At 57.9% G+C, this 25,295-nt stretch overlaps 1 protein-coding gene across 2 annotated transcripts; it reads left to right on the top strand.

Annotated features, from left to right (window-relative positions):
* The first annotated feature begins 1,412 nt into the window (after positions 1 to 1,412).
* Positions 1,413 to 25,075, top strand: LOC140074670 (mitochondrial Rho GTPase 2). 2 transcript variants are annotated; one of them, XM_072119734.1, is made up of 19 exons: positions 1,413 to 1,541; positions 1,991 to 2,049; positions 2,121 to 2,202; positions 2,454 to 2,497; positions 13,270 to 13,323; positions 13,418 to 13,470; positions 13,550 to 13,658; positions 13,744 to 13,845; positions 13,992 to 14,090; positions 15,315 to 15,423; positions 15,613 to 15,733; positions 16,459 to 16,543; positions 16,871 to 17,016; positions 17,093 to 17,193; positions 17,266 to 17,396; positions 17,868 to 17,948; positions 23,910 to 24,032; positions 24,111 to 24,307; positions 24,470 to 25,075. In XM_072119734.1, exons 1-19 carry the CDS (start codon positions 1,505 to 1,507, stop codon positions 24,585 to 24,587), a joined length of 1,851 nt encoding a protein of 616 aa, XP_071975835.1. In that variant the 5' UTR covers positions 1,413 to 1,504; the 3' UTR covers positions 24,588 to 25,075. The 2 variants fall into 2 exon arrangements, with proteins under 2 accessions (XP_071975835.1, XP_071975836.1); XM_072119735.1 differs by lacking the exon at positions 1,413 to 1,541 and adding an exon at positions 1,824 to 1,911.
* The last annotated feature ends 220 nt before the right edge of the window (positions 25,076 to 25,295 follow it).

The raw sequence follows: 25,295 nt of genomic DNA, 5'->3' as shown, positions 1-25,295 counted from the left end.
CCAGCAGGAGGCGCTGTGGTCATTACTCTCCTCCTCCAGCAGGAGGCGCTGTGGTCATTACTCTCCTCCTCCAGCAGGAGGTGCTGTGGTCATTACTCTCCTCTTCCTCCAGCAGGAGGCGCTGTGGTCATTACTCTCCTCCTCCAGCAGGTGGCGCTGTGGTCATTACTCTCCTCCTCCAGCAGGAGGCGCTGTGGTCATTACTCTCCTCCTCCAGCAGGAGACGCTGTGGTCATTACTCTCCTCCTCCAGCAGGAGGCGCTGTGGTCATTACTCTCCTCCTCCAGCAGGAGGCGCTGTGGTCATTGGTCATTACTTTCCTCCTACAGCAGGAGGTGCTGTGGTCATTACTCTCCTCCTCCAGCAGGCGGCGCTGTGGTCATAACTCTCCTCCTCCAGCAGGCGGCGCTGTGGTCATTGGTCATTCCTCTCCTCCTCCAGCAGGAGGCGCTATTGTCATTCCTCTCCTCCTCCAGCAGGAGGTGCTGTGGTCATTACTCTCCTCTTCCTCCAGCAGGAGGCGCTGTGGTCATTACTCTCCTCTTCCTCCAGCAGGAGGCGCTGTGGTCATTCCTCTCCTCCTCCAGCAGGAGGCGCTGTGGTCATTCCTCTCCTCCTCCAGCAGGAGGCGCTGTGGTCATTCCTCTCCTCCTCCAGCAGGAGGCGCTGTGGTCATTACTCTCCTCCTCCAGCAGGAGGCGCTGTGGTAATTACTCTCCTCCTCCAGCAGGAGGCGCTGTGGTCATTGGTCATTCCTCTCCTCCTCCAGCAGGAGGTGCTGTGGTCATTACTCTACTCTTCCTCCAGCAGGAGGCGCTGTGGTCATTACTCTCCTCTTCCTCCAGCAGGAGGCGCTGTGGTCATTCCCTCCTCCTCCAGCAGGAGGCGCTGTGGTCATTACTCTCCTCCTCCAGCAGGAGGCACTGTGGTCATTACTCTCCTCCTCCAGCAGGAGGCGCTGTGGTCATTACTCTCCTCCTCCAGCAGGAGGCGCTGTGGTCATTACTCTCCTCCTCCAGCAGGAGGCGCTGTGGTCATTCCTCTCCTCTTCCTCCAGCAGGAGGCGCTGTGGTCATTACTCTCCTCCTCCAGCAGGAGGCGCTGTGGTCATTACTCTCCTCCTCCAGCAGGAGGCGCTGTGGTCATTCCTCTCCTCCTCCAGCAGGAGGCGCTGTGGTCATTCCTCTCCTCTTCCTCCAGCAGGAGGCGCTGTGGTCATTACTCTCCTCTTCCTCTGCCAGCAGGTGGCGCTGTGTTGCAGCTCCTCTTATCTGCTTGTCACGTGACCCGGTCCTCCCCCTTGCTTAGGTGTACGTGCTTTTCCCCAGGTCCAGGCTCCGCCCCTCGCTCCTGTTACTGTGGCGACCAGACGCCTTTATGGCGCGCTATAAAATCTGAGCGGAAATGACGTAGGGCGTCTTCTCAGAGACGCCGGAAGTGTTGGCGCGCTGTCTTTGGCTGTCCGCCTGCACACCCGGAAGTCGATGTTGGCGGCGCCGGGATCATGAAGCGGGACGTGAGGATCCTCCTGCTGGGGGAGGGTGAGAGCGGGTGACCCGGGGGCGGGTGTGGGGTCACGGGCGGGGTCCCTGGACTGTCAATGTCACCTCTGTCACGTGGATGACACATGGACTACAACTCCCATCGTGCCCCGGCAGCTTTGCACGGGATGATGGGAGTTGTAGTTCAGTTCTCTGATGTCTCATTCTCCCATTACTGTTATTGTGCTCCTCTTCTGCTCCAGTCACATCTAAAGCTGCAGCAACACCCTCCTCTGCGTACAAGCCCCGCCCCTGCAGGGCTTTAAATCTCCCACAATTCATTGCTCTCAGGTTACAGGAGAGGAGATTGGATGTGCCTAGAGTGAATGATGGCAGAGTGCTGGGCTCATGGAGTGAAGCATGATGGGAGGTGAGGGATACAGAGGGGCATGAGGACCCCCATATAATGAGACCCCTGTGCACTCACCGTCCCCCCTCTTATCCTGCAGCACAAGTGGGGAAGACCTCGCTGATAATGGCGCTGGTGGGGGAGGAGTTCCCGGATGAGGTAAGGCAGCGGATGCTGGGAGTTGTAGTTTCCCAGCACCTGGTATTTGTTAACCCCTTCCTCTCCCCCAGGTGCCGGCCCGAGCGGAGGAGATCACTATACCAGCAGACGTGACCCCGGAGCGGGTCCCCACACACATCGTGGACACCTCAGGTAATAGGAGGGGCGCTGTGTGGGTGCTGCCCCTGTGATGCTGGGGGGGGGGTCCTCCCGCTGTACAGGATAAGATGCTGCCCCCCCGTATTATCGCTTTCTGCTCTATAAGCTGCAGTGTAGAGCATGGGGGACAGAAGAGCATAGACACTGGGTCATAGATCGTACCCCCGGGGAGCAGTGCTGCAGTATAAAGCACAGGGGGGCTGTGATTGTCTCCCTCTTCTCATTACCTTTTTCTGTGTTCATAGAAGTGGAGCAGACGGAAGAGGAGCTGCGGGAGGAGATCACAAAGGTGAGAGGAGTCCTTATGCCCTGCCAGGACTACAGCTGCCTGCAGGGGGCAGACCACCGGACACAGCTGTGGTGTTATCACATGTATCGGATCCTCTCTGCTGCCCTGCGACCTCTGGCTGTAGCTGTGTTGTGATCACATGTACTGGGGGTTATGTTCTGGGTCCCCCTGACCAGTGGCCGTAGCTGTGGTGTGGTCACATGTACTGGGGGTTATGTTCTGGGTCCCCCTGACCAGTGGCCGTAGCTGTGGTGTGGTCACATGTACTGGGGGTTATGTTCTGGATCCCCCCTGACCAGTGGCCGTAGCTGTGGTGTGATCACATGTACTGGGGGTTATGTTCTGGGTCCCCCTGACCAGTGGCTGTAGCTGTGGTGTGGTCACATGTACTGGGGGTTATGTTCTGGATCCCCCCTGACCAGTGGCTGTAGCTGTGGTGTGGTCACATGTACTGGGGGTTATGTTCTGGGTCCCCCCTGACCAGTGGCCGTAGCTGTGGTGTGGTCACATGTACTGGGGGTTATGTTCTGGGTCCCCCCCTGACCAGTGGCCGTAGCTGTGGTGTGGTCACATGTACTGGGGGGGTTATGTTCTGGATCCCCCCTGACCAGTGGCCGTAGCTGTGGTGTGATCACATGTACTGGGGGTTATGTTCTGGGTCCCCCCCCCCTGACCAGTGGCTGTAGCTGTGGTGTGATCAGATGTACTGGGGGTTATGTTCTGGGTCCCCCCCCTGACCAGTGGCTGTAGCTGTGGTGTGGTCACATGTACTGGGGGTTATGTTCTGGATTCCCCCCTGACCAGTGGCCGTAGCTGTGGTGTGATCACATGTACTGGGGGTTATGTTCTGGGTCCCCCTGACCAGTGGCCGTAGCTGTGGTGTGGTCACATGTACTGGGGGTTATGTTCTGGGTCCCCCCTGACCAGTGGCCGTAGCTGTGGTGTGGTCACATGTACTGGGGGTTATGTTCTGGGTCCCCCTGACCAGTGGCCGTAGCTGTGGTGTGGTCACATGTACTGGGGGTTATGTTCTGGGTCCCCCTGACCAGTGGCTGTAGCTGTGGTGTGGTCACATGTACTGGGGGTTATGTTCTGGGTCCCCCTGACCAGTGGCTGTAGCTGTGGTGTGGTCACATGTACTGGGGGTTATGTTCTGGATCCCCCCCTGACCAGTGGCCGTAGCTGTGGTGTGGTCACATGTACTGGGGGTTATGTTCTGGGTCCCCCCCCTGACCAGTGGCCGTAGCTGTGGTGTGGTCACATGTACTGGGGGTTATGTTCTGGGTCCCTCTGACCAGTAGCTGTGGTGTGATCAGATGTACTGGGGGTTATGTTCTGGGTCCCCCCCCCCTGACCAGTGGCTGTAGCTGTGGTGTGATCAGATGTACTGGGGGTTATGTTCTGGGTCCCCCCCGACCAGTGGCTGTAGCTGTGGTGTGATCAGATGTACTGGGGGTTATGTTCTGGGTCCCCCCCCGACCAGTGGCCGTAGCTGTGGTGTGATCACATGTACTGGGGGTTATGTTCTGGGTCCCCCCCCGACCAGTGGCCGTAGCTGTGGTGTGATCACATGTACTGGGGGTTATGTTCTGGGTCCCCCTGACCAGTGGCCGTAGCTGTGGTGTGATCAGATGTACTGGGGGTTATGTTCTGGGTCCCCCCTGACCAGTGGCCGTAGCTGTGGTGTGATCACATGTACTGGGGGTTATGTTCTGGGTCCCCCCCCTGACCAGTGGCCGTAGCTGTGGTGTGATCAGATGTACTGGGGGTTATGTTCTGGGTCCCCCCCCTGACCAGTGGCCGTAGCTGTGGTGTGGTCACATGTACTGGGGGTTATGTTCTGGGTCCCCCTGACCAGTGGCCGTAGCTGTGGTGTGATCAGATGTACTGGGGGTTATGTTCTGGATTCCCCCCTGACCAGTGGCCGTAGCTGTGGTGTGGTCACATGTACTGGGGGTTATGTTCTGGGTCCCCCTGACCAGTGGCCGTAGCTGTGGTGTGGTCACATGTACTGGGGGTTATGTTCTGGGTCCCCCTGACCAGTGGCCGTAGCTGTGTTGTGGTCACATGTACTGGGGGTTATGTTCTGGGTCCCCCCCCCCTGACCAGTGGCCGTAGCTGTGGTGTGATCACATGTACTGGGGGTTATGTTCTGGGTCCCCCTGACCAGTGGCCGTAGCTGTGGTGTGATCAGATGTACTGGGGGTTATGTTCTGGGTCCCCCCCCGACCAGTGGCCGTAGCTGTGGTGTGATCACATGTACTGGGGGTTATGTTCTGGGTCCCCCTGACCAGTGGCCGTAGCTGTGGTGTGATCAGATGTACTGGGGGTTATGTTCTGGGTCCCCCTGACCAGTGGCCGTAGCTGTGGTGTGATCACATGTACTGGGGGTTATGTTCTGGGTCCCCCCCCTGACCAGTGGCCGTAGCTGTGGTGTGATCAGATGTACTGGGGGTTATGTTCTGGGTCCCCCCCCTGACCAGTGGCCGTAGCTGTGGTGTGGTCACATGTACTGGGGGTTATGTTCTGGGTCCCCCCCCGACCAGTGGCCGTAGCTGTGGTGTGATCACATGTACTGGGGGTTATGTTCTGGGTCCCCCTGACCAGTGGCCGTAGCTGTGGTGTGGTCACATGTACTGGGGGTTATGTTCTGGGTCCCCCTGACCAGTGGCCGTAGCTGTGGTGTGATCACATGTACTGGGGGTTATGTTCTGGGTCCCCCCTGACCAGTGGCCGTAGCTGTGGTGTGGTCACATGTACTGGGGGTTATGTTCTGGGTCCCCCTGACCAGTGGCCGTAGCTGTGGTGTGGTCACATGTACTGGGGGTTATGTTCTGGGTCCCCCTGACCAGTGGCTGTAGCTGTGGTGTGGTCACATGTACTGGGGGTTATGTTCTGGGTCCCCCTGACCAGTGGCTGTAGCTGTGGTGTGGTCACATGTACTGGGGGTTATGTTCTGGATCCCCCCCTGACCAGTGGCCGTAGCTGTGGTGTGGTCACATGTACTGGGGGTTATGTTCTGGGTCCCTCTGACCAGTAGCTGTGGTGTGGTCACATGTACTGGGGGTTATGTTCTGGGTCCCCCTGACCAGTGGCCGTAGCTGTGGTGTGGTCACATGTACTGGGGGTTATGTTCTGGGTCCCCCCCTGACCAGTGGCCGTAGCTGTGGTGTGGTCACATGTACTGGGGGTTATGTTCTGGGTCCCCCCCTGACCAGTGGCCGTAGCTGTGGTGTGGTCACATGTACTGGGGGTTATGTTCTGGGTCCCCCCTGACCAGTGGCCGTAGCTGTGGTGTGGTCACATGTACTGGGGGGTTATGTTCTGTGTCCCCCTGACCAGTGGCCGTAGCTGTGGTGTGGTCACATGTACTGGGGGGTTATGTTCTGGGTCCCCCTGACCAGTGGCTGTAGCTGTGGTGTGGTCACATGTACTGGGGGTTATGTTCTGGGTCCCCCTGACCAGTGGCCGTAGCTGTGTTGTGGTCACATGTACTGGGGGTTATGTTCTGGGTCCCCCCCCCCTGACCAGTGGCTGTAGCTGTGGTGTGATCAGATGTACTGGGGGTTATGTTCTGGGTCCCCCCCGACCAGTGGCTGTAGCTGTGGTGTGATCAGATGTACTGGGGGTTATGTTCTGGGTCCCCCCCCGACCAGTGGCCGTAGCTGTGGTGTGATCACATGTACTGGGGGTTATGTTCTGGGTCCCCCCCCGACCAGTGGCCGTAGCTGTGGTGTGATCACATGTACTGGGGGTTATGTTCTGGGTCCCCCTGACCAGTGGCCGTAGCTGTGGTGTGATCAGATGTACTGGGGGTTATGTTCTGGGTCCCCCCCCTGACCAGTGGCCGTAGCTGTGGTGTGATCACATGTACTGGGGGTTATGTTCTGGGTCCCCCTGACCAGTGGCCGTAGCTGTGGTGTGATCAGATGTACTGGGGGTTATGTTCTGGGTCCCCCCCCTGACCAGTGGCCGTAGCTGTGGTGTGGTCACATGTACTGGGGGTTATGTTCTGGGTCCCCCTGACCAGTGGCCGTAGCTGTGGTGTGATCAGATGTACTGGGGGTTATGTTCTGGATTCCCCCCTGACCAGTGGCCGTAGCTGTGGTGTGGTCACATGTACTGGGGGTTATGTTCTGGGTCCCCCTGACCAGTGGCCGTAGCTGTGGTGTGGTCACATGTACTGGGGGTTATGTTCTGGGTCCCCCTGACCAGTGGCCGTAGCTGTGGTGTGGTCACATGTACTGGGGGTTATGTTCTGGGTCCCCCTGACCAGTGGCCGTAGCTGTGTTGTGGTCACATGTACTGGGGGTTATGTTCTGGGTCCCCCCCCCCTGACCAGTGGCCGTAGCTGTGGTGTGATCAGATGTACTGGGGGTTATGTTCTGGGTCCCCCTGACCAGTGGCCGTAGCTGTGGTGTGATCACATGTACTGGGGGTTATGTTCTGGGTCCCCCCCCTGACCAGTGGCCGTAGCTGTGGTGTGATCACATGTACTGGGGGTTATGTTCTGGGTCCCCCCCCTGACCAGTGGCCGTAGCTGTGGTGTGATCAGATGTACTGGGGGTTATGTTCTGGGTCCCCCCCCTGACCAGTGGCTGTAGCTGTGGTGTGGTCACATGTACTGGGGGTTATGTTCTGGATTCCCCCCTGACCAGTGGCCGTAGCTGTGGTGTGGTCACATGTACTGGGGGGGTTATGTTCTGGGTCCCCCTGACCAGTGGCTGTAGCTGTGGTGTGATCACATGTACTGGGGGTTATGTTCTGGGTCCCCCTGACCAGTGGCCGTAGCTGTGGTGTGGTCACATGTACTGGGGGTTATGTTCTGGGTCCCCCCTGACCAGTGGCCGTAGCTGTGGTGTGGTCACATGTACTGGGGGTTATGTTCTGGGTCCCCCTGACCAGTGGCCGTAGCTGTGGTGTGGTCACATGTACTGGGGGTTATGTTCTGGGTCCCCCTGACCAGTGGCCGTAGCTGTGGTGTGGTCACATGTACTGGGGGTTATGTTCTGGGTCCCCCTGACCAGTGGCTGTAGCTGTGGTGTGGTCACATGTACTGGGGGTTATGTTCTGGGTCCCCCCCCTGACCAGTGGCTGTAGCTGTGGTGTGGTCACATGTACTGGGGGTTATGTTCTGGATCCCCCCCTGACCAGTGGCCGTAGCTGTGGTGTGATCACATGTACTGGGGGTTATGTTCTGGGTCCCCCCCCTGACCAGTGGCCGTAGCTGTGGTGTGATCAGATGTACTGGGGGTTATGTTCTGGGTCCCCCCCCTGACCAGTGGCTGTAGCTGTGGTGTGGTCACATGTACTGGGGGTTATGTTCTGGGTCCCCCCTGACCAGTGGCCGTAGCTGTGGTGTGGTCACATGTACTGGGGGTTATGTTCTGGATTCCCCCCTGACCAGTGGCCGTAGCTGTGGTGTGATCACATGTACTGGGGGTTATGCTCTGGGTCCCCCTGACCAGTGGCCGTAGCTGTGGTGTGGTCACATGTACTGGGGGTTATGTTCTGGGTCCCCCTGACCAGTGGCTGTAGCTGTGGTGTGGTCACATGTACTGGGGGTTATGTTCTGGGTCCCCCCTGACCAGTGGCCGTAGCTGTGGTGTGGTCACATGTACTGGGGGTTATGTTCTGGGTCCCCCTGACCAGTGGCCGTAGCTGTGGTGTGGTCACATGTACTGGGGGTTATGTTCTGGGTCCCCCTGACCAGTGGCCGTAGCTGTGGTGTGGTCACATGTACTGGGGGTTATGTTCTGGGTCCCCCTGACCAGTGGCTGTAGCTGTGGTGTGGTCACATGTACTGGGGGTTATGTTCTGGGTCCCCCTGACCAGTGGCTGTAGCTGTGGTGTGGTCACATGTACTGGGGGTTATGTTCTGGATCCCCCCCTGACCAGTGGCCGTAGCTGTGGTGTGGTCACATGTACTGGGGGTTATGTTCTGGGTCCCCCTGACCAGTGGCCGTAGCTGTGGTGTGGTCACATGTACTGGGGGTTATGTTCTGGGTCCCCCTGACCAGTAGCTGTGGTGTGGTCACATGTACTGGGGGTTATGTTCTGGGTCCCCCTGACCAGTGGCCGTAGCTGTGGTGTGGTCACATGTACTGGGGGTTATGTTCTGGGTCCCCCTGACCAGTGGCCGTAGCTGTGTTGTGGTCACATGTACTGGGGGTTATGTTCTGGGTCCCCCCCCCCTGACCAGTGGCTGTAGCTGTGGTGTGATCAGATGTACTGGGGGTTATGTTCTGGGTCCCCCCCCCGACCAGTGGCCGTAGCTGTGGTGTGATCACATGTACTGGGGGTTATGTTCTGGGTCCCCCTGACCAGTGGCTGTAGCTGTGGTGTGATCAGATGTACTGGGGGTTATGTTCTGGGTCCCCCCCCGACCAGTGGCCGTAGCTGTGGTGTGATCACATGTACTGGGGGTTATGTTCTGGGTCCCCCTGACCAGTGGCCGTAGCTGTGGTGTGATCAGATGTACTGGGGGTTATGTTCTGGGTCCCCCCCCGACCAGTGGCCGTAGCTGTGGTGTGATCACATGTACTGGGGGTTATGTTCTGGGTCCCCCTGACCAGTGGCCGTAGCTGTGGTGTGATCAGATGTACTGGGGGTTATGTTCTGGGTCCCCCTGACCAGTGGCCGTAGCTGTGTTGTGGTCACATGTACTGGGGGTTATGTTCTGGGTCCCCCCCCCCTGACCAGTGGCCGTAGCTGTGGTGTGATCAGATGTACTGGGGGTTATGTTCTGGGTCCCCCCCCGACCAGTGGCCGTAGCTGTGGTGTGATCACATGTACTGGGGGTTATGTTCTGGGTCCCCCTGACCAGTGGCCGTAGCTGTGGTGTGATCAGATGTACTGGGGGTTATGTTCTGGGTCCCCCTGACCAGTGGCCGTAGCTGTGGTGTGATCACATGTACTGGGGGTTATGTTCTGGGTCCCCCCCCTGACCAGTGGCCGTAGCTGTGGTGTGATCACATGTACTGGGGGTTATGTTCTGGGTCCCCCCCCTGACCAGTGGCCGTAGCTGTGGTGTGATCTGATGTACTGGGGGTTATGTTCTGGGTCCCCCCCCTGACCAGTGGCCGTAGCTGTGGTGTGATCACATGTACTGGGGGTTATGTTCTGGGTCCCCCTGACCAGTGGCCGTAGCTGTGGTGTGGTCACATGTACTGGGGGTTATGTTCTGGGTCCCCCCTGACCAGTGGCCGTAGCTGTGGTGTGGTCACATGTACTGGGGGTTATGTTCTGGGTCCCCCCCGACCAGTGGCTGTAGCTGTGGTGTGATCAGATGTACTGGGGGTTATGTTCTGGGTCCCCCCCCTGACCAGTGGCTGTAGCTGTGGTGTGGTCACATGTACTGGGGGTTATGTTCTGGATTCCCCCCTGACCAGTGGCCGTAGCTGTGGTGTGATCACATGTACTGGGGGTTATGTTCTGGGTCCCCCTGACCAGTGGCCGTAGCTGTGGTGTGGTCACATGTACTGGGGGTTATGTTCTGGGTCCCCCCTGACCAGTGGCCGTAGCTGTGGTGTGGTCACATGTACTGGGGGTTATGTTCTGGGTCCCCCCCGACCAGTGGCTGTAGCTGTGGTGTGGTCACATGTACTGGGGGTTATGTTCTGGGTCCCCCCCGACCAGTGGCCGTAGCTGTGGTGTGATCACATGTACTGGGGGTTATGTTCTGGGTCCCCCTGACCAGTGGCCGTAGCTGTGGTGTGATCAGATGTACTGGGGGTTATGTTCTGGGTCCCCCTGACCAGTGGCCGTAGCTGTGGTGTGATCTGATGTACTGGGGGTTATGTTCTGGGTCCCCCCCCTGACCAGTGGCCGTAGCTGTGGTGTGATCACATGTACTGGGGGTTATGTTCTGGATTCCCCCCTGACCAGTGGCCGTAGCTGTGGTGTGGTCACATGTACTGGGGGTTATGTTCTGGGTCCCCCCCCGACCAGTGGCTGTAGCTGTGGTGTGGTCACATGTACTGGGGGTTATGTTCTGGGTCCCCCCCCTGACCAGTGGCCGTAGCTGTGGTGTGATCACATGTACTGGGGGTTATGTTCTGGGTCCCCCCCCTGACCAGTGGCCGTAGCTGTGGTGTGATCAGATGTACTGGGGGTTATGTTCTGGGTCCCCCCCCTGACCAGTGGCTGTAGCTGTGGTGTGGTCACATGTACTGGGGGTTATGTTCTGGATTTCCCCCTGACCAGTGGCCGTAGCTGTGGTGTGATCACATGTACTGGGGGGTTATGTTCTGTGTCCCCCTGACCAGTGGCCGTAGCTGTGGTGTGATCACATGTACTGGGGGTTATGTTCTGGGTCCCCCTGACCAGTGGCCGTAGCTGTGGTGTGGTCACATGTACTGGGGGTTATGTTCTGGGTCCCCCTGACCAGTGGCTGTAGCTGTGGTGTGGTCACATGTACTGGGGGTTATGTTCTGGGTCCCCCCTGACCAGTGGCCGTAGCTGTGGTGTGGTCACATGTACTGGGGGTTATGTTCTGGGTCCCCCTGACCAGTGGCCGTAGCTGTGGTGTGGTCACATGTACTGGGGGTTATGTTCTGGGTCCCCCTGACCAGTGGCTGTAGCTGTGGTGTGGTCACATGTACTGGGGGTTATGTTCTGGGTCCCCCCCTGACCAGTGGCCGTAGCTGTGGTGTGGTCACATGTACTGGGGGTTATGTTCTGGGTCCCCCCCCTGACCAGTGGCCGTAGCTGTGGTGTGGTCACATGTACTGGGGGTTATGTTCTGGGTCCCTCTGACCAGTAGCTGTGGTGTGGTCACATGTACTGGGGGTTATGTTCTGGGTCCCCCTGACCAGTGGCCGTAGCTGTGGTGTGGTCACATGTACTGGGGGTTATGTTCTGGGTCCCCCTGACCAGTAGCTGTGGTGTGGTCACATGTACTGGGGGTTATGTTCTGGGTCCCCCTGACCAGTAGCTGTGGTGTGGTCACATGTACTGGGGGTTATGTTCTGGGTCCCCCTGACCAGTGGCCGTAGCTGTGGTGTGGTCACATGTACTGGGGGTTATGTTCTGGGTCCCCCTGACCAGTGGCCGTAGCTGTGGTGTGGTCACATGTACTGGGGGTTATGTTCTGGGTCCCCCTGACCAGTGGCCGTAGCTGTGGTGTGGTCACATGTACTGGGGGTTATGTTCTGGGTCCCCCCCTGACCAGTGGCCGTAGCTGTGGTGTGGTCACATGTACTGGGGGTTATGTTCTGGGTCCCCCCTGACCAGTGGCCGTAGCTGTGGTGTGGTCACATGTACTGGGGGGTTATGTTCTGTGTCCCCCTGACCAGTGGCCGTAGCTGTGGTGTGGTCACATGTACTGGGGGGTTATGTTCTGGGTCCCCCTGACCAGTGGCCGTAGCTGTGGTGTGGTCACATGTACTGGGGGTTATGTTCTGGGTCCCCCTGACCAGTGGCCGTAGCTGTGTTGTGGTCACATGTACTGGGGGTTATGTTCTGGGTCCCCCTGACCAGTGGCCGTAGCTGTGTTGTGGTCACATGTACTGGGGGTTATGTTCTGGGTCCCCCCCCCCTGACCAGTGGCCGTAGCTGTGGTGTGGTCACATGTACTGGGGGTTATGTTCTGGGTCCCCCTGACCAGTGGCTGTAGCTGTGGTGTGATCAGATGTACTGGGGGTTATGTTCTGGGTCCCCCCCGACCAGTGGCTGTAGCTGTGGTGTGATCAGATGTACTGGGGGTTATGTTCTGGGTCCCCCCCCGACCAGTGGCCGTAGCTGTGGTGTGATCACATGTACTGGGGGGGTTATGTTCTGGGTCCCCCCCCGACCAGTGGCCGTAGCTGTGGTGTGGTCACATGTACTGGGGGTTATGTTCTGGGTCCCCCTGACCAGTGGCCGTAGCTGTGGTGTGGTCACATGTACTGGGGGTTATGTTCTGGGTCCCCCTGACCAGTGGCCGTAGCTGTGTTGTGGTCACATGTACTGGGGGTTATGTTCTGGGTCCCCCCCCCCTGACCAGTGGCTGTAGCTGTGGTGTGATCACATGTACTGGGGGTTATGTTCTGGGTCCCCCCCCGACCAGTGGCCGTAGCTGTGGTGTGATCACATGTACTGGGGGTTATGTTCTGGGTCCCCCCCCTGACCAGTGGCCGTAGCTGTGGTGTGATCAGATGTACTGGGGGTTATGTTCTGGGTCCCCCCTGACCAGTGGCCGTAGCTGTGGTGTGGTCACATGTACTGGGGGTTATGTTCTGGGTCCCCCTGACCAGTGGCCGTAGCTGTGGTGTGATCAGATGTACTGGGGGTTATGTTCTGGGTCCCCCTGACCAGTGGCCGTAGCTGTGGTGTGGTCACATGTACTGGGGGTTATGTTCTGGGTCCCCCTGACCAGTGGCCGTAGCTGTGGTGTGGTCACATGTACTGGGGGTTATGTTCTGGGTCCCCCTGACCAGTGGCCGTAGCTGTGGTGTGGTCACATGTACTGGGGGTTATGTTCTGGGTCCCCCTGACCAGTGGCCGTAGCTGTGGTGTGGTCACATGTACTGGGGGTTATGTTCTGGGTCCCCCCCTGACCAGTGGCCGTAGCTTTGGTGTGGTCACATGTACTGGGGGTTATGTTCTGGGTCCCCCCTGACCAGTGGCCGTAGCTGTGGTGTGGTCACATGTACTGGGGGTTATGTTCTGGGTCCCCCTGACCAGTGGCCGTGGCTGTGGTGTGGTCACATGTTCTGCTGCCCGGTCCCGTTGTTAGCATGTAGACGGTTCTGTATTGGAGCCATTATTAACCCTTACCTTCCTTCCTACAGGCCAATGTTGTCTGCGTGGTGTATGACGTCTCTGAGCCCAGCTCCATTGAGAAGGTAAGTTACGTGGCTCCCTCTGGTGGTGGCTGTAGGGAGTTGTAGAGGATCTGGGGGTTTGACCTTTGTGACTGACTGATAGATTTTCTTCCAGATCGCCTCCAAGTGGATCCCCCTGGTGAACGGCCACGCAGAGCGCAACTATCGGTACCGCCGGCTATTGTAACCCCTTCCCTGCTGGTGGGTATGTATCCTCTGCAGGCCTGATCTTTGTCTCTCTCCGCAGGCTTCCCATAATCCTCGTGGGGAATAAGTCCGACCTCCAGTGTGGCAGCTCCATGGAGTCCATCCTGCCCATCATGAACCAGTTTTCGGAAATCGAGACCTGCGTGGAGGTAAGTGAGTGCGATGTATCCGCAGCCCTTGTAGTGTATGACTGCCCCTAGTGCCCGTGTCACGCACACCTTGTCCCTCCTCCAGTGCTCTGCCAAGAACCTCAAGAACATCTCTGAAGTATTTTACTACGCCCAGAAAGCTGTGCTGCACCCCACTGCCCCCCTGTACGACCCAGAGGAGAAGCAGGTAGGTGACCCGGTCCCTACATACCTCGTCCTGTGTCCCCTATACATGACATGTCTGCCACACAGTCCTCTATATCGCTCTGCTATACGAAATACTGGACACTCCCTTTAAGGCCGTGTGGCTGATGCATGTGATTTCCCCTCCAGCTGAGGCCGCAGTGCAAGAAAGCGCTGACCCGAATATTCACCATCTCTGACCAGGACAACAACCAAATCTTAAGTGACGATGAGCTGAACTATTTCCAGGTATTAACACAGCCGAGTGCTGACCCCGACTTGTATCTCCTGACCCTACATCTCTGCTGTCCACTCCCCCTGCACCTCCTGACCCTACATCGCTGCTGCACCTCCTGACCCTACATCGCTGCTGCACCTCCTGACCCTACATCTCTGCTGTCCACTCCCCCTGCACCTCCTGACCCTACATCGCTGCTGCGCCTCCTGACCCTACATCGCTGCTGCGCCTCCTGACCCTACATCGCTGCTGCGCCTCCTGACCCTACATCGCTGCTTCACCTCCTGACCCTACATCGCTGCTGTCCACTCCCCCTGCACCTCCTGACCCTACATCGCTCCTGCACCTCCTGACCCTACATCGCTCCTGCGCCTCCTGACCCTACATCGCTCCTGCGCCTCCTGACCCTACATCGCTCCTGCGCCTCCTGACCCTACATCGCTGCTTCACCTCCTGACCGTACATCGCTGCTTCACCTCCTGACCGTACATCGCTGCTTCACCTCCTGACCGTACATCGCTGCTTCACCTCCTGACCGTACATCGCTGCTTCACCTCCTGACCGTACATCGCTGCTTCACCTCCTGACCGTACATCGCTGCTTCACCTCCTGACCGTACATCGCTGCTTCACCTCCTGACCGTACATCGCTGCTTCACCTCCTGACCGTACATCGCTGCTTCACCTCCTGACCGTACATCGCTGCTTCACCTCCTGACCGTACATCGCTGCTTCACCTCCTGACCGTACATCGCTGCTTCACCTCCTGACCGTACATCGCTGCTTCACCTCCTGACCGTACATCGCTGCTTCACCTCCTGACCGTACATCGCTGCTTCACCTCCTGACCGTACATCGCTGCTTCGCCTCCTGACCGTACATCGCTGCTTCGCCTCCTGACCGTACATCGCTGCTTCGCCTCCTGACCGTACATCGCTGCTTCGCCTCCTGACCGTACATCGCTGCTTCGCCTCCTGACCGTACATCGCTGCTTCGCCTCCTGACCCTACATCGCTGCTTCGCCTCCTGACCCTACATCGCTGCTTCGCCTCCTGACCCTACATCGCTGCTTCGCCTCCTGACCCTACATCGCTGCTGGCCACTCCCCCCTGCACCTCCTGACCCTACATCCTCTGACCTGTAGGGCCCTTTGCCCTCACTACTTCTTTCATTTGATGTGTGACCTCCTGTACCTTGTGTTTCTGATGGTTTCCCACTTCTCTCTTGGGGAGGTAGCAGTCCTGTTTTGGGAATCCCTTGGTTCCTCAGGCCATGGAAGACGTGAAGATGGTTGTCAGGAAGAATACAGCGGACGGAGTGCGGGAAAATGGACTGACGCTAAACGGTGAGTGTGACCGTGTATAACGTGTTACTATGTTTGTCTCTAGGGGAACAGACTAGAGGGGGGCAAATACTTTTACAGTTATTCAAATACATCTACAAAACATGAAGTTGCTCTAATCTTGATATCCTCAATGTCTCATGAGCTCCTCTGCTGCCTGATGTCTTTATCATTCTGTATTCTCATCCCCAGGCTTCCTGTTCCTCAATACCCTGTTTATCCAGCGGGGGCGCCACGAGACCACATGGACCATTCTGCGACGCTTTGGATATGATGATACACTGGAGCTGACTGATGACTACCTCTACCCCCAGTAAGTGAGGACCTGCGGGGCCTAGGGGCCTGTCGCTTGGTGAGAGTCTATCCTTTGAGTGGTTGTGATGGAGTAACCCTGGAGGGCAGGTGTAACCCTCCCCACCTACACATTGGAGGTATATTAGTGCCACTGTGGACCACCTAGTGGTCAAACTCTCCTGGGAGCTTACAAAAAATTTATGGTAACGCCTATTTCCATAGGAAAATTAGGATCTCCTTGTGTCGCCCCTGTAATGGGAAACAAAAGTTAAAATAATAATAAAAAGTGATCGCAGGGTCAGACGGTTCTGAAAACCAAAGAAAACGTTAACTGATCCTGGAAAAACTGTCCCCAACAAGAAGCCCCTGCACATCTGTGCCGCTCCTGTGGGTGGGGTCGACAGAGGACCCCCGGGTTGTTCTGTGGTGTAGGGTCTCTGGGGGGCTTTAGTCTTGTGTTCCCTTTAGCTGCCGTCTCTTCCTCGTCTCCCGGACGCCGCGTTGTGCGTTTCGCTCCTCCTCCGCTCCAGCCGTCTTGTATCAGAGAACAGATTTTATTGAGCCATCACAGAGCGCGTTAGTGAGCGAAGCATCTGCAGAGGGAATCTGTTCACACGTCGCGAGGATTAACCCCTTACCACACCAGGCCTGGAAATATGTGCACAGCTCTCCAGCCTCGCCATCCGTATGACGGCCATATTGGTTGTCCCTCACATTTTCTTACTGTCTCCTCTCCCCCTTTAGGCTCCGCGTTCCCCATGATTCCTCCACCGAGCTCAATCACTTTGGGTACCAGTTCCTCCAGAAGATTTTTGAGAAGCACGACCTGGTGAGTACAGAGCACCTCCGGTCCGAGGAGCCCTGTGCACTTCTGAGCTTGCTGAGTATGGGGGTCCTTTTCCTAGTTTGGGGTCCGACACCAGTGAGTTGATTGAAGGGGATGTACTGGTATCGGGTCTCGGCATAGGGATCCTCTGTACATTGCAGGGCCACCGCAGAACATGGTCCCTCCAGGGCCGGACCCTCGCAGCTCCAGCAGGGGATGGGGAACGCAAAGGAAAACGATGAATAGGATTTTTTTTTTATTTTGGGAAATCTGGAAACAGGTTGTGGATTTTAGGTGTGAACACAAGTGACTCTTCTCTCCCCTTTTTAGGATGGGGATGGTGCATTAAGTCCCTCGGAGCTTCACAGCTTCTTCAGTGTTTTCCCGTATACGCCCTGGGGTGCGGAGCTGAGCAGTACGGTGTGCACGGCCGATGGGGATCTGCTCCCCCTCCATGGATTCATGTGCCAGTGGACGTAAGTTGTCGGACCACCTGTAGGTGCCCTGCCGCTGTGTGTGGGTCCTACATTGTCCTCTGCTTCCTCCTGGCAGGTTGGTGGCTTATCTGGACGTCCACCGCTGCCTGGAATATCTGGGATATCTGGGTTACCCCATCTTGTGTGAGCAGGACAGCCAGACGCAGGCCATCACAGGTAAGTAGGGGATGGTGGGGACTACTCCTGGGACAGCAGACGTGTGATGAGGGAATGTCTCGTCTCTCGCAGTGACCCGGGAGAAGCGGATAGACCTGGAAAAGGGACAGACTCAGAGAAACGTCTTCCTATGCAAAGTGATTGGTCCCCGGGGGACGGGGAAGTCTGCCTTCCTGCGGGCGTTCCTGGGGCAGAGCCTTGAGGTGAGGGTTATTATGGCTGTTGTATGATCTCTGCCCTGATGACTTTCTGGATCAGTAGTAGGGGTGGGTATATAGTTGGGGGGGCAGGGGCTGCTTTCTTCTGATCCCTGATATTTGTGGCTTCACCTGCTGAGCCATTATTGTATAGCTCTTCCAGATGTTGGACCCAATGGTAAGTCCTCCCCATAGGACATGTGATGGGGTCTGACTGCTAGGACCCCCACTGCCCCCTTGGGTACCCTGGCTCTGTCATTACTATGGCTTGTTCTCCCTGTCCCCAGGAGCTGTCGCTCAGCAGGTAAGTCACCTGACTATGAGTTGGCGTTGGGTCGGGCGCAGCAGGGGTGACCTTCAGTGCAGCTTATCTGGTTCCTGTTATCTCTGGTGACAAAGCTTCTGTGTTATGTTCTCCTCCCCGCACACTATTGTTCTCCTCCCATACCTGAACACGGTGGTCTTCTCCCTCCACAGGAGCAGCTGCGGACCCCCCGGGCACCCTCCTTCTACTCCATAAACACAGTGCTGGTCAGCGGGCAGGAGAAGCATCTCATTGTAAGTGAGAAAGGGAAGCCGAGAAATCTCCAGACTGTCATATAAGGTGCTGGCATATTGTTAGTACACAATGGGGGTCATTTACTAAGGGCCCGATTCGCGTTTTCCCGACGTGTTACCCAAATATTTCCGATTTGCGGCGATTTTCCCTGTATCGCGATCGGATTGTGGCGCATCGGCGCTGGCATGCATGTGACGGAAATCGGGGGCGTGGCCGAACGAAAACCCGACGGATTTGGAAAAACCGCTGCATTTAAAACAAAAAATCTGTCGCGGAGCTTGCACTTACCTTCACTCAGCCCAAGCCGGTGAACTCCAGCGCGTTCCGATGCTCTTCAGCGCAGCAGCACCACCTGGTGGACGGCGGAGGAACTACCTTAATAAATCCCGTCCGGACCTGAATCCAGCGCAGAGAACGCGCCGCTGGATCGCGAATGGACCGGGTAAGTAAATCTGCCCCAATGTCCCTACGCAACTGGGGGGAGTCTTACAAATGAAGGGACAGTATCGCCCCTTCTGGCTGTGCATGGATCTGCAGTTCTACAGCGTGTGCTCAGAGGCGCAGCATCCACATCTCCACAGTGAGGGGCTCCCTAATAACATGACGCTACTTCCTATAACCCCATCCAATTGTTTCCTTAGACTGAAGACCTGAGGGTTTGTTCTAGTTGTATCCGGTCATAACACCACATGGTATCAGTGCAGGTTCTGACACACGTATGCAGTTTGTTACAGTGTGTCGGGGCTCTCTGGCGTTAGATCAGCTGGACATCAGCAAGCAGAGATCTGGAATATTAGATGCACAGAATATTGAGTATCTGTTCTGTATATTAAGATTATACTTAAAGGGAAAGCCCATCATTAGTAAGTCTTGTAGTTACATCCATCTTCTGATGTGTAGAATAGTCACCAGTGGTCTACTCCCAGCATGCCCTGACTGCAGCACCTGGAGGGCATCTCTAGGCTGGCAATACCTGGCCATAGGACAACTACTCCCAGCATGCCCTGACTGCAGCACCTGGAGGGCATCTCTAGGCTGGCAATACCTGGCCATAGGACAACTACTCCCAGCATGCCCTGACTGCAGCACCTGGAGGGCATCTCTAGGCTGGCAGTACCTGGCCATAGGACAACTACTCCCAGCATGCCCTGACTGCAGCACCTGGAGGGCATCTCTAGGCTGGCAATACCTGGCCATAGGACAACTACTCCCAGCATGCCCTGACTGCAGCACCTGGAGGGCATCTCTAGGCTGGCAGTACCTGGCCATAGGACAACTACTCCCAGCATGCCCTGACTGCAGCACCTGGAGGACATCTCTAGGCTGGCAATACCTGGCCATAGGACAACTACTCCCAGCATGCCCTGACTGCAGCACCTGGAGGGCATCTCTAGGCTGGCAGTCCCTGGCCATAGGACAACTACTCCCAGCATGCCCTGACTGCAGCACCTGGAGGGCATCTCTAGGCTGGCAATACCTGGCCATAGGACAACTACCCCCAGCATGCCCTGACTGCAGCACCTGGAGGACATCTCTAGGCTGGCAATACCTGGCCATAGGACAACTACTCCCAGCATGCCCTGACTGCAGCACCTGGAGGGCATCTCTAGGCTGGCAATACCTGGCCATAGGACAACTACTCCCAGCATGCCCTGACTGCAGCACCTGGAGGGCATCTCTAGGCTGGCAATACCTGGCCATAGGACAACTACTCCCAGCATGCCCTGACTGCAGCACCTGGAGGGCATCTCTAGGCTGGCAGTACCTGGCCATAGGACAACTACTCCCAGCATGCCCTGACTGCAGCACCTGGAGGACATCTCTAGGCTGGCAATACCTGGCCATAGGACAACTACTCCCAGCATGCCCTGACTGCAGCACCTGGAGGACATCTCTAGGCTGGCAATACCTGGCCATAGGACAACTACTCCCAGCATGCCCTGACTGCAGCACCTGGAGGGCATCTCTAGGCTGGCAGTACCTGGCCATAGGACAACTACTCCCAGCATGCCCTGACTGCAGCACCTGGAGGGCATCTCTAGGCTGGCAGTACCTGGCCATAGGACAACTACTCCCAGCATGCCCTGACTGCAGCACCTGGAGGGCATCTCTAGGCTGGCAGTACCTGGCCATAGGACAACTACTCCCAGCATGCCCTGACTGCAGCACCTGGAGGGCATCTCTAGGCTGGCAGTACCTGGCCATAGGACAACTACTCCCAGCATGCCCTGACTGCCAGCACCTGGAGGGCATCTCTAGGCTGGCAATACCTGGCCATAGGACAACTACTCCCAGCATGCCCTGACTGCCAGCACCTGGAGGGCATCTCTAGGCTGGCAATACCTGGCCATAGGACAACTACTCCCAGCATGCCCTGACTGCCAGCACCTGGAGGGCATCTCTAGGCTGGCAATACCTGGCCATAGGACAACTACTCCCAGCATGCCCTGACTGCAGCACCTGGAGGACATCTCTAGGCTGGCAATACCTGGCCATAGGACAACTACTCCCAGTATGCCCTGACTGCAGCACCTGGAGGACATCTCTAGGCTGGCAATACCTAGCCATAGGACAACTACTCCCAGCATGCCCTGACTGCAGCACCTGGAGGACATCTCTAGGCTGGCAATACCTGGCCATAGGACAACTACTCCCAGTATGCCCTGACTGCAGCACCTGGAGGACATCTCTAGGCTGGCAATACCTGGCCATAGGACAACTACTCCCAGCATGCCCTGACTGCAGCACCTGGAGGACATCTCTAGGCTGGCAATACCTGGCCATAGGACAACTACTCCCAGCATGCCCTGACTGCAGCACCTGGAGGGCATCTCTAGGCTGGCAATACCTGGCCATAGGACAACTACTCCCAGCATGCCCTGACTGCAGCACCTGGAGGACATCTCTAGGCTGGCAATACCTGGCCATAGGACAACTACTCCCAGCATGCCCTGACTGCAGCACCTGGAGGACATCTCTAGGCTGGCAATACCTGGCCATAGGACAACTACTCCCAGCATGCCCTGACTGCAGCACCTGGAGGACATCTCTAGGCTGGCAATACCTGGCCATAGGACAACTACTCCCAGCATGCCCTGACTGCAGCACCTGGAGGACATCTCTAGGCTGGCAATACCTGGCCATAGGACAACTACTCCCAGCATGCCCTGACTGCAGCACCTGGAGGACATCTCTAGGCTGGCAATACCTGGCCATAGGACAACTACTCCCAGCATGCCCTGACTGCAGCACCTGGAGGACATCTCTAGGCTGGCAATACCTGGCCATAGGACAACTACTCCCAGCATGCCCTGACTGCAGCACCTGGAGGACATCTCTAGGCTGGCAATACCTGGCCATAGGACAACTACTCCCAGCATGCCCTGACTGCAGCACCTGGAGGGCATCTCTAGGCTGGCAATACCTGGCCATAGGACAACTACTCCCAGCATGCCCTGACTGCAGCACCTGGAGGGCATCTCTAGGCTGGCAGTACCTGGCCATAGGACAACTACTCCCAGCATGCCCTGACTGCAGCACCTGGAGGGCATCTCTAGGCTGGCAGTACCTGGCCATAGGACAACTACTCCCAGCATGCCCTGACTGCAGCACCTGGAGGGCATCTCTAGGCTGGCAGTACCTGGCCATAGGACAACTACTCCCAGCATGCCCTGACTGCAGCACCTGGAGGGCATCTCTAGGCTGGCAATACCTGGCCATAGGACAACTACTCCCAGCATGCCCTGACTGCAGCACCTGGAGGACATCTCTAGGCTGGCAATACCTGGCCATAGGACAACTACTCCCAGCATGCCCTGACTGCAGCACCTGGAGGGCATCTCTAGGCTGGCAGTCCCTGGCCATAGGACAACTACTCCCAGCATGCCCTGACTGCAGCACCTGGAGGGCATCTCTAGGCTGGCAGTCCCTGGCCATAGGACAACTACTCCCAGCATGCCCTGACTGCAGCACCTGGAGGGCATCTCTAGGCTGGCAATACCTGGCCATAGGACAACTACTCCCAGCATGCCCTGACTGCCAGCACCTGGAGGGCATCTCTAGGCTGGCAGTACCTGGCCATAGGACAACTACTCCCAGCATGCCCTGACTGCAGCACCTGGAGGGCATCTCTAGGCTGGCAGTCCCTGGCCATAGGACAACTACTCCCAGCATGCCCTGACTGCAGCACCTGGAGGGCATCTCTAGGCTGGCAGTCCCTGGCCATAGGACAACTACTCCCAGCATGCCCTGACTGCAGCACCTGGAGGGCATCTCTAGGCTGGCAGTCCCTGGCCATAGGACAACTACTCCCAGCATGCCCTGACTGCAGCACCTGGAGGGCATCTCTAGGCTGGCAGTCCCTGGCCATAGGACAACTACTCCCAGCATGCCCTGACTGCAGCACCTGGAGGGCATCTCTAGGCTGGCAGTCCCTGGCACACTGCTGGACATTAATATCCCACCATTCATGGATGCTGCGATGCTGGAATCACCTGCTCCATGTTATACACCACAGATTATTAGCGCCCCCTGCAGGATCCCTGGTGTCCTAGCACGAGAAGCTGCCATGTATTACATGAGCTGTGTGTGAGGGTCGGGGGGCTCCGGCCTGGGAAGTGTCCTGTGTGTGAGGGTCGGGGGGCTCCGGCCTGGGAAGTGTCCCGTGTGTGAGGTGCGGGGGGCTCCGGCCTGGGAAGTGTCCCGTGTGTGAGGTGCGGGGGGCTCCGGCCTGGGAAGTGTCCCGTGTGTGAGGGTCGGGGGGCTGCGGCCTGGGAAGTGTCCCGTGTGTGAGGGGCGGGGGGCTCCGGCCTGGGAAGTGTCCCGTGTGTGAGGGTCGGGGGGCTGCGGCCTGGGAAGTGTCCCGTGTGTGAGGGTCGGGGGGCTCCGGCCTGGGAAGTGTCCCGTATGTGAGGGTCGGGGGGCTCCGGCCTGGGAAGTGTCCCGTGTGTGAGGGGCGGGGGGCTCCGGCCTGGGAAGTGTCCTGTATGTGAGGGTCGGGGGGCTCCGGCCTGGGAAGTGTCCCGTGTGTGAGGTGCGGGGGGCTCCGGCCTGGGAAGTGTCCCGTGTGTGAGGGTCGGGGGGCTCCGGCCTGGGAAGTGTCCCGTGTGTGAGGTGCGGGGGGCTCCGGCCTGGGAAGTGTCCCGTGTGTGAGGTGCGGGGGGCTCCGGCCTGGGAAGTGTCCCGTGTGTGAGGTGCGGGGGGCTCCGGCCTGGGAAGTGTCCCGTGTGTGAGGGTCGGGGGGCTCCGGCCTGGGAAGTGTCCCGTGTGTGAGGTGCGGGGGGCTCGGGCCTGGGAAGTGTCCCGTGTGTGAGGTGTGGGGGGCTCCGGCCTGGGAAGTGTCCCGTGTGTGAGGTGCGGGGGGCTCCGGCCTGGGAAGTGTCCCGTGTGTGAGGTGCGGGGGGCTCCGGCCTGGGAAGTGTCCCGTGTGTGAGGTGCGGGGGCTCGGGCCTGGGAAGTGTCCCGTGTGTGAGGTGCGGGGGGCTCGGGCCTGGGAAGTGTCCCGTGTGTGAGGTGTGGGGGGCTCCGGCCTGGGAAGTGTCCCGTATGTGAGGGTCGGGGGGCTCCGGCCTGGGAAGTGTCCTGTATGTGAGGGTCGGGGGGCTCCGGCCTGGGAAGTGTCCTGTGTGTGAGGGTCGGGGGGCTCCGGCCTGGGAAGTGTCCCGTGTGTGAGGTGTGGGGGGCTCCGGCCTGGGAAGTGTCCCGTATGTGAGGGTCGGGGGGCTCCGGCCTGGGAAGTGTCCTGTATGTGAGGGTCGGGGGGCTCCGGCCTGGGAAGTGTCCTGTGTGTGAGGTGCGGGGGGCTCATGCCTGGGAAGTGTCCCGTATGTGAGGGTCGGGGGGCTCCGGCCTGGGAAGTGTCCTGTATGTGAGGGTCGGGGGGCTCCGGCCTGGGAAGTGTCCTGTGTGTGAGGGTCGGGGGGCTCCGGCCTGGGATGAGCTTGTGGCTCTTGTCTTTTCAGCTCTTTGAGGTGGACGTGGACACGGAGTTCCTGAAGCAGTCGGACGCGGCCTGTGACGTGGCCTGCCTGATGTATGACGTCAGTGACCCCAAATCCTTCAACTACTGCGCCAGCATCTACAAGGTGTGTACCCTCCGCCCTCCTATAGTCGGGTATGGGGCAGCGTCTCGGGGACTTGTCACCACCTCTATCTCCTTACAGCAACACTACATGGACAGCCAGACGCCCTGCATATTTGTGGGGTGTAAGTGGGACCAGGGAGAGGTGAAGCAGCAGCACGGGATCTCCCCCGCAGAATTCTGCCACAAGCACCGGCTGCCCGCGCCCTATCACTTCAGCTGTAAGGGGACTGTGGACAGGAGCATCTACAACAAGCTGGCCACCGCCGCCGCATTCCCGTGAGTCCGGGATTATACCGGGACCTGGAGGGAGGAGCAGGACTCCGGCTCCTAGGAATACAAGGAGTCCTGCTCCTCCCTCCAGGCCCTGCACTGTGACTGGAGTGTTCCTTTAATATCCTAGCCCGCCCCTTTAATTCATGGTCCTCTTTTCCCCCGCAGGCACCTCCATGACACAGAGCTCAGCACTGCCTCCTTCTGGCTGCGAGTGGCGCTGGGAGCCACAGTGGCCGCCGTGGTGGGGTTCACCCTCTATAAAGCTCTGCTCCGCAGCAAATAACCGGCACTACCTCCGCATCCAGGCACGGTGACCCGCCAGCCGCCCGTCACTTTTAACCCCTTCAGCTCTGCCGGGGACACGGACAAGGGAACCTTATGTCCTTCTTTTATTTTTATTTTTTTCCTGATCCGTTCAGTATTGGAATCACTGAATCTGGCTGACATTGTGCCTTCTACTCCAGTCACAGCCGGAGCTGCACTCGTCATTCTGTTCCTGTCTGTGCGTCCTGCTGTGTTGCATTATGGGAGCTCAGCCGGTAGGATTGTGAACACAGCTGTGGATGTGACTGGAGTATAAGAGAAGCTTCTACAGATGGAAGATGGTGACGTGACGGAGCGTCAGGACGACCTTTGCTTTTTTATTCCTTAATGAACTAATGTGACAGAAGCGCCGGGCCCCCCGTGTCCTGCAGGGACCCCTGTGTACAGTCTCACATGATGGACAATGTCACATTTACAGAATCAAATTATATATAAAGAAATTTTAAGAAATCTGTTTAATGTTCTGATATCAATAGAAGGGGGGATCGTCCATCTCACTAGTCACCAGCAGGGGGCGACTGCTGCCAGACAGAAATCTACTGCCTATAGGTGCACACCGATAGGGGGCGCTGCAGAGCACTCACACTGCACTATGGGAAGTTCAGTCTTGCACATATCCTGTCCTGAAATACTTTGTGCTGCTGTGGATCCATCACCTCAGTAGCCT

The sequence above is a fragment of the Engystomops pustulosus genome, chromosome 8 (genome assembly GCF_040894005.1).
Source record: "Engystomops pustulosus chromosome 8, aEngPut4.maternal, whole genome shotgun sequence".
NCBI lineage: Eukaryota > Metazoa > Chordata > Amphibia > Anura > Leptodactylidae > Engystomops > Engystomops pustulosus.
The sequence above is the reverse complement of the archived record's forward strand: the minus strand, read 5'-3'. Positions and strand labels throughout refer to the sequence as shown.

Bases quoted from the DNA above. Each gene is read 5' to 3' on its own strand.
- LOC140074670 (XM_072119734.1), top strand. From the start codon at position 1,505: ATGAAGCGGGACGTGAGGATCCTCCTGCTGGGGGAGG. The intron at 13,659-13,743 runs GTAAGTGAGTGC...TCCCTCCTCCAG, and splicing joins AAATCGAGACCTGCGTGGAG to TGCTCTGCCAAGAACCTCAA. The intron at 17,017-17,092 runs GTAAGTTGTCGG...TCCTCCTGGCAG, and splicing joins GGATTCATGTGCCAGTGGAC to GTTGGTGGCTTATCTGGACG.